At 40.2% G+C, this 13,737-nt stretch overlaps 2 protein-coding genes across 3 annotated transcripts in view; one reads left to right on the top strand and one right to left on the bottom strand.

Moving 5' to 3' along the window:
* ME1 (malic enzyme 1) overlaps positions 1–8,215 on the top strand; it is a 154,236-nt gene extending 146,021 nt beyond the window's left edge. The window contains exons 12-14 of the mRNA XM_062488615.1: positions 1,220–1,393; positions 6,120–6,218; positions 8,057–8,215. Of these exons, the coding sequence (XP_062344599.1) occupies positions 1,220–1,393; positions 6,120–6,218; positions 8,057–8,215 (432 nt within the window). The remainder of the gene's footprint in view (positions 1–1,219; positions 1,394–6,119; positions 6,219–8,056) is intronic.
* A 3,027-nt stretch (positions 8,216–11,242) lies between these two features.
* RWDD2A (RWD domain containing 2A) lies at positions 11,243–13,604 on the bottom strand. Of its 2 annotated transcripts, none has more exons than XM_062488614.1 (2): positions 13,401–13,604; positions 11,243–11,920 (listed from the first exon to the last, which is right to left on the bottom strand). In XM_062488614.1, exons 1-2 carry the CDS (start codon positions 13,596–13,598, stop codon positions 11,243–11,245), a joined length of 876 nt encoding a protein of 291 aa, XP_062344598.1. In that variant the 5' UTR covers positions 13,599–13,604. The 2 variants fall into 2 exon arrangements, with proteins under 2 accessions (XP_062344598.1, XP_062344597.1); XM_062488613.1 differs by having other exon boundaries at positions 11,243–11,914; positions 13,401–13,598.
* Positions 13,605–13,737: the final 133 nt, after the last annotated feature.

Here is a 13,737-nt window from a genome sequence, read left to right as displayed (position 1 = left end):
AGTATTTGATCTGTCACCAAAGCATATAACAAGCAGGCCAGGATTATAGTGCATGACACCAAACAAAACAGAATATTCTTCTGAAGAGCTGAATAGCAACAGTGGCCTATTTTAAAATGCACTGTAGTGTGTTTCAGAGTTCAGTTCTCTAAAACAGGCAGAGATATTTCTGATACATTGTGCCTCTGAAGTATTTAACAGTGATATTTGTCACTTTAGGAGAGCTGGCATAAATAAAGGCTGTCTTTTCTTCCCCACCTAAACTAAATCACTGCTTAAATTCAAGGGTGCTCCCTCCCCAGAGAGGCAGGAGCCAGGAGCCTTTGGGCTGCAGACACCCAGCCTGTGCAGTGCCACTCCCACATGAACTGCAACCTAAACTGAGTTAGAGGCACATCTCTTGTCTTCAGTGAAACTTGTACCCATATAGCTAAAACCCCTTAATTCCCCCACACAGGTGGCTCTTCCCTACTGCCTCCCTGCACCAGTCTGGGTATGATGCTTGGGTGCCGCCAGCCCCAGTCCCACCTGGCATTACCCAAAAATCTGCTGGAAAACATTCAGTACTGGTTTATCAGTACAGGCAGGTGGTGTCCTCACCCTACTCAGTACATTACAGGGAGGGAACCCCCAAGGTCCTGGCAGAGGAGGTTCCACACTGACTTGTGCTGTTGCTTGCACCTCTTGTTGAGCTGTGGAATAGGCTCAGGAGCCTGAAGTGGGGGACTGGGAAGAAAAGAGAGCTCTGCCTGCCTACAGCTCCTCACAAATCACTCCATCCAAAAGTGTGACATTTAGTTGCCTTTGTGTCATTTTTTTGGGTGCTTTGCTATTGGGAAAAAAGTCCTGTAGCATCACCTGTTGCTACCATGGCAGTATTGTCCACTTTGGGTTTTACAACTCTGTACTTCCCATGTACAACTCTCATGGAGCTTCTGACATGGATGCACAAAGTGAATAATGACAATGGCTTCAGTTTCCCTCCTCCTAAATTATACAGATAGGATTAAACAGCCACAGAGAATCACCAGTGATCTCCAGGATCAGCATCCTGATGTTCTTGAGACATATTCAGGCAAATAGCTCTAACACCCTCTCAGAAGAGATGCTAAATAGATGCAACCCAGCTTCCACAGTGGCGGATATTTAAAAGGATGTGAGAAATATTTCAGTGGCAGTCTCTCAATTAATGTGCTTTCTTTCTCTTCTTACTATTTAGGGACGTGGGATTTTTGCCAGTGGAAGTCCTTTTGCTCCTGTCACTCTTCCAAGTGGAAAAACTCTCTATCCTGGACAGGGTAACAATTCGTATGTGTTCCCAGGAGTTGCCCTTGGTGTTATTTCATGTGGAATGAGACATATTGATGAGAATGTATTCCTCACGACTGCTGAGGTACTGTATTCAAAATTATTTAAATTCCTTAATTTAGTGACTTAGTGTTAATGAGCAATTAAACAGAAAGAGCTAAACTTTAAAATGGGAAAAATACTGCTTTCTGTGTAAGGCCTTTATTTGCAAGGTTTATTGTTCTTTATAAATTGTGTTTGAACAAATAATTTTTAAAAAGTTAACACTTGGCCTAGGATCACCGGATATAAACTTTACCTTTTGTTGGGAAGAGAAAAAAAGAAAGATTTCAGTGCTGTGTTACTGAAGGTAAATGCACATATGTACAATTTGCATGCACAGGCACAAAGGTTTAATTTTAGATTGAAATGAATTATTATTGTTATTATTATTATTATTATTGTTGTTGTTGTTGTTGTTGTTGTTGTTGTTGTTGATGTTAGTAGCTTTGGGGTGACTCATGTGTGTGTGTTTTACTTGCAAAAAGTGTATGAATTTGAATTAGAAAGCCCTGGGCAATGGTCTGACCATGTCCATGTAAAGTAATTAAAAGCCTGATACTTTGGGGTTTTTTAAAGGGTATGGAAATATGGAAGAAGGCTATCCTCAGTTTACCACATTAACTCCAAATGACCCGGGCTCACTTCAGGGGGAATTTCTGCCCAATCCAGTTCATACCAGTTACAATCCACAGCACTTCATCATAATGCAGTGTTCTTCTCTTCCAAGAAACTGTATAAGCACACTTGGGAATACATGCACCAAGGAGGCCTCCAAGCAGTAAATTGGAACATTAGAACTATGGAACAATAAATTACGGAAAAGAAACTGCACCAATTAGCAGATGTGTGAATGCATTATTCAGCTCCTGCAGCTTCTCTAGGGAATATTTCATTCCAGATTCTTGCTCCTTCTGTGATCTTCGTGGTTTAAAGGGAAGAAAGTGGTCCTTGGCTATTACTCAAGGGCGGCTGATAGGCAGTGTGATCCTATGACAGGCAGTTTATCATACAAAGCTTTCTTAAGGGGTAGGCACTTGCATGCTGTCCTTGTTGGACTTTCAGTGGATTTTTAAGGTACATGGTATGGCATCTTTAAAGACGTTCAATAACAACCTGCCCTCTGTAAGAAAGACATTCACAATTTCCATCTTTAAAATTAGTAAAAAGCTCAGCCTGTCTCCACTGGCTTTAACCATCATAGAAGGGCAATGATCCATCTCCTAAGCCTTTGGATAATTATATCTTCCCTTTAAATCCTCCCCTGTAATTTCCATTGGATATGGTGATCCTCACTTCCTGGCCTAAACTGCTGTGTTAAGAGTTGCCTTACTTCATTGTAGAAATTGCTTTATTTTGGTTTGTGTGAAATGGTTCCTGTATAGTGAGAGCTGATGACAAAAGGTGGCACATGTGTGAATTGAACTGTGTTTCATGTGACAGTCTATGAAGCCAGAAAAATATCAGTTCTGAACAAAGAAACATTAATAGTCAGGGACGTAAAATAGTACCAGAAATTGTGAGGAAGCTTTTAAATTCCCACTTGAGGTAGAGGTTCTTTCCTGAATCCTTGGTACACGTTTTGCTATACAGTTGCCTTCCCCTAGTAAAATCTCTAGAAAAGTTTGACATATAGAAATGTGTTTTTTGCCTTGCATAGGAAGTTCTGTTGGTGGCAGGATTCCTGGGTAGGTGCTCCCCTTACTGCTCCCAGCTCAGGGCTTTCACATCTGGTCTCCTTATGTGCGAGGGGCTGTGGGGCTTGGATGTGCTGAGCTGATGGGTGCCAGAGGAGTCTGCCAGAAGAGGTGTCAGGGGTGTGAAGGCTGGCAGGGCTTTGTAGGCCCTTAGCTGAATAATTATACTGCAAAGCAAAAGCAAAAGTGCTCTTCTTTAATTTTCTTGGCTTTTTTTAATGGAAGGATAAATATCAGAATAGTTTCATGGGGGTTTTAGAATAATGTTTAGTATTCCTCATTTGAGATGGAAGCATCAAAGATGCTGCAAGATTCAGAGAACAAAATCCATGCATTTTGGATAGAGGGCCCTTCTTAGATTGCCAAGGTAGGTTACCTGAAAAAGAAGAAACTATAAAAAGTAAGCAGCCCAAGCTGCATGCCTGCACCTGCTGCGTCTTGCTTTGCACCTCTCCAATTAAATTGGATTGAAGTCACAAATAAGTTGTTATTATAACTATAACATATTTTGCTTTCAATGTTCTTTTCTTCCTGCCAAGTGAAAGAGTGTAACTTTGACTTTGGATGATAAATCTAAGGTACTGTAAACTGTAAGACCTCTTAACTGCGGGCAGTTGTTCCGTGATGACAAGGGATGTTGTCTGTTCTTTTAAGTCCTACCAAACACAACAAAAGAGGAGAGAATAATGAACTAATGAAATAGTCTTGCATGTGTGACCTGATGTTTAGATCAGAAACAACCCTACAAAATCTTCTCATTATGTAGAATATGTCCTCCAAAAACCAAGATGCTCCCCACTTGCTTTATGCAATTTTGTCTTGGTTGCCTTTCATTTAGGTTTTGCAATAATGTTTCACTAATTTTTCTTATTAAAAATGTGAATTAATTAATATTTAAAACATTGAAATAGCCATAGTGGGTTGGACCTAGGGTCCAAGCAGCTTGGTATCTTCCTGTGAAAGCAATTGTTAACAGAATCAGAGGAAAAGAAGATAAATAAGAGTAATACAGAGCAATCCTTCTGCTGAAATGGCTTCTCAGATTCTGGCAACCTTTATTATATGGCCTTCCTGCGCTGGATGTTTTCTCCCTGTATGGATTTTTCCTTCATAAATGAGCCTAGTGGCTTTTTAAACATGTTTATGCATTTGAACATCTTTTGGCAATTAGTGTCACAATTTAATTATGAGTCCTGTGGAAAAAGAAACTCACAATTTTCTGCTGTTTGATGATTTGGTTTCCCTACAGTGCCATAAGAAGTGTTTGCCTTCAGTTGTCTTTTGCATTTCCTTTATGTCTTCTCTTTTTCCCCCAAATCTATTTTTCCCCCTTTGATAAAAAATAATTTTATCATATTTTTATTTATTTTAATAATTTTGATAATATTTTTATTATTTGCTATACCCCCTCATGATTCTACCCCATTCTTGTTTGAAGCATGTGAGGATGCTCAAAGTGGTGTTATATTCTGGTTTTATACAATGGTGCAATTATGTTTTCTGTGACACCTTTTATTTTCTCAGTAATCCCAAATGCAGCAATCCCAAAATGCAGCAGTTTTTCCCCTGCCACTGACCTGATGTTAGCAAGGAATGTTTTTCAAACACCATGTGAAGAGGGTGTTGTTCTCAGAAATGCATGGTTTTGTGTTTTTGCATAGTTTTCAGTGCTGTTACAAGAGTATGTCTGAAGGAACAGCATGGCATCTATACATGTGATCTTGCTACCTCTCCAACTTTGAGCATTGCCCAAATATTTTGTGTCTTGCCTTCTGTCAAAAACAGAATCACAAAAGAGAAGGACTCCACTCCCAAACCTTTAATTTTCAGTGATGCATTGCAGTAAGAGCAACTTGCAGTTAATTTCTTCAGCTTTCATCTTTCCTGCAGAGCCCTCTTAAGCTGTTAACATCAGGGACCTCACGTTGTAAGTGCCTCCTGACATTCAGATGCACATAAAAGGGCTTTGAAATTTTGAAATTTTGAAATAATCTGGTTGCTGATATGGAGAGCAGTAACTTGATTTTACATTCTCTTAGCTCCCCCTAGAGGGTTTATCTCTGCTGTATTTCTCAAGATAAAGTTTAAATGTAAACAAATACTTTTTCTTCACTTGTTATACTCAAGAGCCTGTTGCTCTTGTCAGCATTTTAACTCTGAATGGAAAAACTTAGGACAGCTACCATTCTGGTTAGACTGCACAAGAGAACATTGAGTTCATTTGAACCTGGAGCTCCTTTAGTTCAAACTATTTACCTACTTCTGCTGGAAGGGATGCATCCATACACCTGTTCTGGTGCAGTCCTAGATGTTTACAAGCATATGTACAAGGTCCTATTACCCACATGTGACAGGAACTGTAGGAAGTTTTGTTTGTGCTTTGTTTCAAGTATTTTCCTAAAATAGTCCCTCAAAAGTGAACTTCTTGCTTTCCCTTTGGGCTTTGTTGTCAGTTGCAAGTCTCAGTGTTTCGTGGACTTTCCTTTTTTTTTCAGAACCTCTTGGTGTGTCATACATGGCTCCAACAGATGTTATCCAGCACAGAGTTTTCCTTCTATCCACATCTGGATCACCCTGAAAGGCTATTTCAAGTCCCCAAAAGACAAACAAATTGTCGCTAATGATAGCAGAAATACCAGCTACCAGTAATTTCATTTAGGGAATTTTACACTTAAGGGTTTCAGTTCTGTTCCCTGCACAGGTTAATGTGACAACTCTCAGAATCACAGATGCTTCTTTATATTTTAGAAGTCTTTGACCCAGCTGCAATTGTTGGTTGGAATTTGTATCTTACAATAAACTATTTGCTAGTTTATGTGTGTCATGGACTTACTCAAGACTTAAGTAACTTTTATTATCTGAGTGAGAAAAAGGCCTAACTCCCTACATTTCCAATTCTTGTATAGCTTTTCCTAATGACAAAAGTGGTTCTAAAAAAGCACTGTCTAGGTGGGTTAAGCAGTATCTGTGTGATTTGCCATAGCAGAAACATTTCTTTGCTAAAGACAACATAACAGGCTAATCAAGCTACAGCTGGATCTGCATGTCAAGTTAAACACCTTTGTGTTATTTCAGGTTATAGCGCAGCAAGTTACAGAAGAGAATTTACAGGAAGGTCGTCTCTACCCTCCATTAGTCACCATTCAGGACGTGTCACTGAAAATTGCTGTGAAGGTAAGTCATTTCAGCCTTTTGTGGCTTTTTGTCTTCCCACCAGCTCTACATAGTTTGATTTTGTCACCTAACACACCTTCACACAAGTTGGTTTACATCAATCCATATTGGACATGTAGCAGTTTCAAAATTAAATTTTAAATTCATAAATGCAAAGACAATCCAAATACAAGGAGACCTGTGGGACTACAACTGTGCATGTCTGTAGAGCACAGACTCTGCTGTCCACCACAGTCATGCCAGCTACACAGCTGAAGGGCTTCTGGCTCTTCATGGTTATCAGTTTCAACTTGTTGCTTGTCTTCTGTGACCTTTTTTCTTACAGTTATTGTTTTCTCTCTTTGTCACCTTATTGTGAGTAATTCAACTTCATATGCTTTTGAAAGAATAACAAGGAGCCCTCATACTTGAAACAGTTTCCATAGCTTCACTCACTCTGTATATTTAAGAGAAGAAAATTCCTTCTCAAAGTTCATGTCTTCTTAGGCAAGTAGTATCTCTGTTCTGGAGATGTGAAAATGTTACTTAAATTCCTCAGGCAAAATCAAACTAGCCCTGTGTTTGGCAGAAACACAGTGATAGAAGTTCCTCCTCTATTTGTGCATGTTAGAGAAAACACTAAAGAAGGAAAATGTCACCAAGTGATTCTTTCTGCCTGTTCTCTGTTGAAACTTTATTCCTGCAAATACTTATTCTGGCTCATCCAACGCAACCCAAGAGGTTTAGCAGTGGCCTCTGCCTTTTCCAGGAGAGGAACACTATCAGAATATTTTGGAATACTAAACATCGGGTATGAATTCAGACCTTGCTCAATCACAATAATCATGTGCACAGACCTGAAGATATCCCTACATAAACACCCAAAGTGCTTCAGTCAAATTGAGCTGGGATTCAGATTAATCCTGGAAAAGAAGTCTTAATAAGGGGACTGAGGGTCTCAGCTTCTCACCAAGCTAGAATTTTTATATTTTAAAGAGAGCTAAGGAAAGCAGGAAGAAGAACAACTCCCTTTTATTCAAAGGAGGACCATTAGAGTGAGTGCCAAATAGTTTCAAGCAGATCTTTTTATAGTGCTGCTGCCTAAAACCCGTTTGCCAGACTTTGTTTCATAGATGAACGTCCAGTCTGAAGATACTTGTTTCTCAAGTGGGTGATCCTCAGATATGAGAGGCTACTTTGACGTGTTGGGAGAGCTCAGACCCCTTCTAAACTTAATTTTTGTTGCAGCCATATTTGTGATGCTTAATTGATTCACTTAGGTATGGTTTGGGTGAGGAAAGAGCAAGCAAATATTTGTATTTCCCCCAGCTATCCTGTGCACTGTGTAGAACTATTTTTTTCCAATGAGTTTACTAATTTTGAAGTACATTATCAAGCTATGGCAAATACTAAACTTCTCTAATATGCAAGGAGCATGGAAGCTTTGAAAAAATTATGCTTTTCTTACAGTGCTTTGGGAAGATGGTTAACCAAGATAAAGCGATGAAAGAAAAGCAGGAATTGTATCTCAGTGCTTGGGGCTTGTGGAATATTTATTTTATCCACCACTGCACAGTAAAAGCTAAGACACTACTGTGCAAAGAGGAGCACTGTATTTGTAATAGTCTGAACACATAATCCTGTTCAAAAGTAGCCCAAGTCAGACCCACTTAAACATCATCCTGCTGTAGTCTTATTCACAGGGTACTTACCTGGATCCACTGTGAACACAGGTGACTGCCAGCAACAGAGAGGATGAAGTCTCATCTTAATTTTGAACTAAGTCCCACTTTTAAATCCTGTTGAGTGTACTCAGATAGTTTATCAGCAATAATTAGGATTTTAATGGATTTTTCCAGATTGCAGAAGAAGCCTACAGGAATAACACTGCCTCCACCTACCCTCAGCCCAAGGACCTCGAAGCCTTCATCCGCTCTCAGGTGTACAGTACTGATTACAACAGCTTTGTGGCTGACTCCTACACCTGGCCTGAAGAGGCCATGAAAGTGAAATTGTAAATATTTAATGAAGAATGAACAAATCAGCTGCAGTTAAAAAGCATTAAAATATTAAGGTTGTTTCTGCCTAGGAAGCCTAAGAATAGCTAATTTTTTAAGATGCAGAAAACTTTTTTCTAATTCATAGTAGTTGGTTAGAAACTCACATCAAGACATCGTCAATTATACACCAGAAAATAAAAATTAATCTGAGAAATACATCTGTGTTTGGTTATTTTGATTGTTATTTTAATTGAGATATCCTACATTACAATTTGTCAGATCTTTTTGAAAAAAGTGATTGTATCTTGAGTCAAGAGTTTTGTCACAAACATCAATGGGAACTTAAGCAGATAAATGGGCTCCTAAAAAATACATTTAATATTGCATCCATTACAGTCACAGTGTAATTTGCATATTTTGTAAACCTGTTCTTTAAAAAAAAAACACCCCAAACTTTAAACAACCATAAGGTTAGCATATTTTATTCCAGAGAAAATCTTTATTGGTCACTCTTGTGTGGAGGTACAAAATGAAAATTTTCTGAAAGAACCAGATCTGCAGAACCTTTTGTTCACATCTAATTAGAGCATTTTAACATTACTAACAATAACATTTAACAATACTAACATTTAAGATTAGCTAAGGTAATGTCCTGTATAAGATCAAGGATTTCATTCCCCCACCAAGATAACCACTGTTCTGATCCATTGCAAATGTTTATCCTAATTTCTTGAACTCTTGAACTTTTTCTTGACAAAAAGGGAATATCAAAATGCCAGAAATAGACTTTGAGGAATTATTAGTTGTTAAACAATCAGCACTCCAAGAAAAATGTAATATATTTTCTGTATGGTTCTGGAAACAAAGGTTAGTTGAAGCTTTTTTTCTACTATCTGTTTCTCTCTAATCTTTGCTAGAGATTATCTCTAGAAAACCAAATATTTCTTGTCCAGCCCCTCAGCACTATCACAGCTGCAGGTAACAGTCCCAAATTCAGAAAGAGAGGTACTTTCCACCTCAAGGCCTAATGTGAATGTGTCAACATTTTTGCCTCACTGTGCTTTTGGCAGAAGTTATGATCACACAAACAGTGTAGAGTACAATCTTACCACAGTGAAGAAAAATACATTAATCATGTTCTGAGCAACCATAAACGCTCTGCATTTCAATGTATTGCTATTGTGAGAAAGGTATTAAAACACTTCCCTGTGTTTCATTTGAAATAAAATACCTGTTATTTATGCTGTCATCAGATGAGTGTGCTGAAACACAGTCTTTGAACAGCTGCTGTTGAGTGCCTGGGTGTTGTAGTCCATCAGCCAGACCTCTGCAGCTCAGCAGTGAGTCTGCTTTTATTGCTTGGTACCCATTTTCACATTAAGGTACTCAGGCAAGGAGTGGGAGGTGGTGGGCTGGGGATCCTTCAAGGCACAGCTGCTGGGGACTTTTCAGTAGTGTTCTTCAACTACATATTATATTGATGACCCTTAAATATGATCCTGCATTACAAATTGGAACACTCACTGTCCACATCTGCACTCAGCACACTTGCCTGCAGGAAAATGCTGCCCAGTGAACCATTAACAGCACTGCCTCCTCCAAGCTGCTGGAAAATTCTCTCAATACTTATCTGACATAGAAAGGATTCTTCAAGTAATTTGTATTTTTATATAGTATTAAATGTATATATATTTTTTTCCCTATTTTCTGTATTTTACATGTATTTCCTTATGTAATGTAGGGGCAAAAACTAAACTTTGTCTCATCTGACCCATTCTCATTTCCAAGGTGTTTGGCCTAACAGTGTACACACAAAATGCCATTAATTGAACAGATGAAAAATTGTTATTAACATAACCTCGCAGACACTGTGCCACATGACATCCTTGTCTCTTCAAAATTGAAGAGACATGGATTTCATGGATGAGCCACTTGGTCGGTGAGGATGGTTGGTTGCAAAGAGTTGCAGTCAATGGCTTGATGTCCAAGTGGAGACCAGTGAGAGTGACATTCCTCAGGGGTTGGTATTAATGTTGTTGGTGACATGGACAGTGGCACTGAGCACACCCTCAGGACAGTTGCTGATGACACCAAGCTACAAGGAGCAGTCAACACACTGCAGGGAAGGGATGTAATCCAGAGGGACCTGGACAGGCTTGAGATGTGGGTCTGTGTGAACATCACAGAGTTCAACAAGGCTGAGTGAAAGGTCCTGGCCCTGGGTCAGGGCAATCCCAAGCACAAACACAGACTGGGTGGGGAATGGGTTAAGAGCAGCCCTGAGGAGAAGGACTTGGTGCAGGTAGATAAGAAGCTCAACATGAGCCAGTGATGTGCACCTGAAGCCAAGAAAGCCAATTGTATCCTAGGCTGCATCAAAAGCAGCATGACCAGGAGGCTGAGGGAGGTGATTCTCACCCTCTACTCCACTTCTGTGAGACCTCAAACAGACCACTGCATCCAGCTCTGGGACATGAACATGAATAGGAACATGGACCTGCTTGAGCAAGTCCAGAGGAAAGCCACAAAAAATTATCAGAGGGCTGAAGCATCTCTCCTATGACAACTGGCTGAGAGAATTGGGATTGTTCAGCCTGGAGAAGAGAAGGCTTTGGCAAAACCTTATAAGCACTTTCCAGTACCTGAAAGGAGCCTACAAGAAGGCTGAAAAGGGACTTTTTAACAAAAGGGCTGGAAAGGGCGGGACAAGGGGGGAATGTTTTAAACTGAAAGAGAGGTTTAGATGAGAGGGGAAGAAATTCACACAGCACAGCACAGATGAGGAGACAGAATTGTACATTTCTTTACACTGTGGAATGTTTATCACCTTGCAAGTTCTTTTAGGCATGGCTCACTGAGACAAATGCTAGTTGTAGAGTCTTAGAAAATCCATGAATATGTTTCAAAAATACGTGGCAGTTCAGCACAGAAGCTGAGATTAACTACTTGAACCATTCATCTCAGATGTTAAAGTTTCCCTTTTCACAGTAGCTGTAAAGAAAAACCTTGCTCTCCAGAATTAGAGCTCTTTATAAACAGTTTCTCTCAATTGTCTGAAAGTTTGCCTTCAACACCAAATAAAATCTGAAAAATGTGTCCACTTTGATGCTGTTTCAGGAATTCTAGAAACTGGCCAAGATCCATGTGATAGTCATTCCTCAGGCCATAATCACCATGTGCCTGAAACTGCAGGTCTTCAAAACTGTGAAAGAGACGAAGATTATCAATGCTTCCCTCTGTTTCTATATTCTCCACATGCTTGCATGAAATATGCTTCCAGTTGGGATATCTAATAACACGCCAGAACTCTTCACAGTTTTCTTGGAGTCCCTCCACACAGATGACACCAGGTTTCCCAGTTAGGCAGAAGCCAGTCAGCTTTAACTTCTTTGCACAGTCAAAAATCTTCTTCCTCAGCTCCTGCCTGTATATATGATGGCTGTAGATCCACATACGATGCAGCATTTCCTTAACCCTGACTTCTTTAGAAGCACACTCAGACGAGCCCTTACTGTTTTCCAGGAAAGTCAGGCTGTTGTCCTTCACCCACTGCACAGCCTCACACACACACAGATCTCCTGAATCCACAGAGCTGATGTGAGACATCAGACGAGTATTGAGCTGCAACTGTTGCTGTCTGTGCAGAGCATCTGATCTGGCAAAGAGCTGAGGAGCCACTTGAGGGTACATATGAGGAAGGAGAACCTGCAATTCCACCTTTACCTTAGGAACAGAAGACACACACAACACAGAAAGTTAATTCTGCAGCTACTGCAGACAAGCAAGATTCTTCTTCCCTGTCAGAGGCAGATTATGAGGAGGTATAAACAAGATTGCACCATCCTACTGACTGGAATTATTTCCCATTTCCCTTTTATCCCAATAACCTGTTCTTTTGCCTGTTCCTTTTCTTCTGTTGCATCATGCTGTCACTTTCACAACGCTTTCCATGTTATCCAGGCAGTTTTTGTGCTGTTCACAGAACTAATGCTATGGCTTGGGAGAAGGTACACGTGGGACATTCCTACATCAGTGTTGCTACAGCAATGAACTGCTGAAGTCAAGGGCTTTTGAGAATCTCATCCCTTACCAAATACACAAGACTAATGAACTCAGCCCAGATGCTGGAAAAAAAGGCCAAGAGTTACATGAAATGGTGTTTGTTATTGTACCTACTGTACATAGAGATATGTGGCAGGAGCATTGGAAATATTTGATCTTTAAGGTTGCTCCCAACCCAAACCATTCTCTGATTCTGTGCATTACCATTATTTTAAACAAGTACTAACCATAAAGAGGAATTTGGATTATAGGGGATTAAAAGATTTACGCATGTTTCAGGTCAGGAAGACCTCTAGATTATTTTATCTGATCTCTTATCTGGGCTGTTGAATTTCTCTTGATTATTCCTAAAGTGCCATCAAACAGAGCACCACAGTTCTTTGGCAGCTGAACCCTTCCTTTAGTACAAGAGTAGGAAAGGATTTATGTGTCCTCAGTGCTTCAAGCTCCTGTAGACTATTAGTGGGTCCTCACTAGAGTGTACAGTCATATGACTAGTCCTGCAGAGAGAAGTGAATCATGAAATGACTAATTATCTTTCCAAGTTCCTTGACAATCTGCTGTGGAAAAAAACCACTACTCCTACATAAGCCCTCCCTACATGGTTCATAAAACTTCTCTCTGAAGGTTAGTGAAAGGGTGCATTTTAGAAAGATAGCTAAGCTTGTACCTAAAGTTTCAAAAAAATCATGAGGCCATCTCATTACCTATTAAATTGTTCAGTTTGATTACCTTCTTTCCATGGAAAATGGCTTTTAGGCTGAGTTTTTTCTCAATTTCTAGTCACCGCATTAGTATGCACTCAGACCTGTCTTCTCTGTGCAAGAATTTACATCAATTAGATCAATCCCTTTCTTCAATCAGTTAAACTCTTGCAACTCCTTATACTGCAAGTTTGGTTCCTCTGCTCATAGGCCTTTTTTGCTTTTGTGTTCTTGTGACTCCTCATAATTGCATTCTGCCATTTCAGGCTGTTTTTACATTACTGCATTTCTAATGCAGATGTTAGCAGCAGCCGAGATTTTCTGTTACTCTTGACTTTTCAAACAGCAACAAAAATGTGGTGGCTTTTTTACCCCCTTTTTTTCCGGGTAGAGTAAGTACACCACCACCCACGAACAAGTCTCCCTGCAGCTCTCACCTTCGCCTCCCCTACATCGAGAGCGATGCGATATTCCAGCTGCGGGGGCAGCGCTCCGTCGGCATTCCTCAGGTAGCGCTGGATGCTGGGCAGGGCATCAGCATCCAGACTGAATTCCCCTCTTTTGGGAAACATGGAAAGGAGCATTTCTACTTCCAGCAGCTGGAGCTCCAGGCATTCTTTTACCGTGACAGCCATCGCGCTGCCCTCCTGGATGCACGCCTGGAACGAGAGGGCTGGAGTTACACTCCCGGGTTTAGCACATTTTAGAGGGAGGTTCAGCACCACGAGGAAGCCTCACAGCTCTTTACGGGCAGAATGTGGTTAAACACGGCTG

The sequence above is a fragment of the Cinclus cinclus genome, chromosome 3 (assembly GCF_963662255.1).
Source record: "Cinclus cinclus chromosome 3, bCinCin1.1, whole genome shotgun sequence".
Lineage (NCBI taxonomy): Eukaryota > Metazoa > Chordata > Aves > Passeriformes > Cinclidae > Cinclus > Cinclus cinclus.
This window is presented reverse-complemented; position numbering and strand designations above follow the sequence as displayed.

What these genes read in the sequence shown, in the direction of transcription:
- RWDD2A (XM_062488614.1), bottom strand. Translation starts at nt 13,598, where the DNA reads ATGGCTGTCACGGTAAAAGAATGCCTGGAGCTCCAGCTGCTGGAAGTA. An exon ending in TCGATGTAGGGGAGGCGAAG is followed by an intron (nt 11,921 to 13,400) that starts GTGAGAGCTGCA and finishes TCTGTTCCTAAG; the next exon opens with GTAAAGGTGGAATTGCAGGT.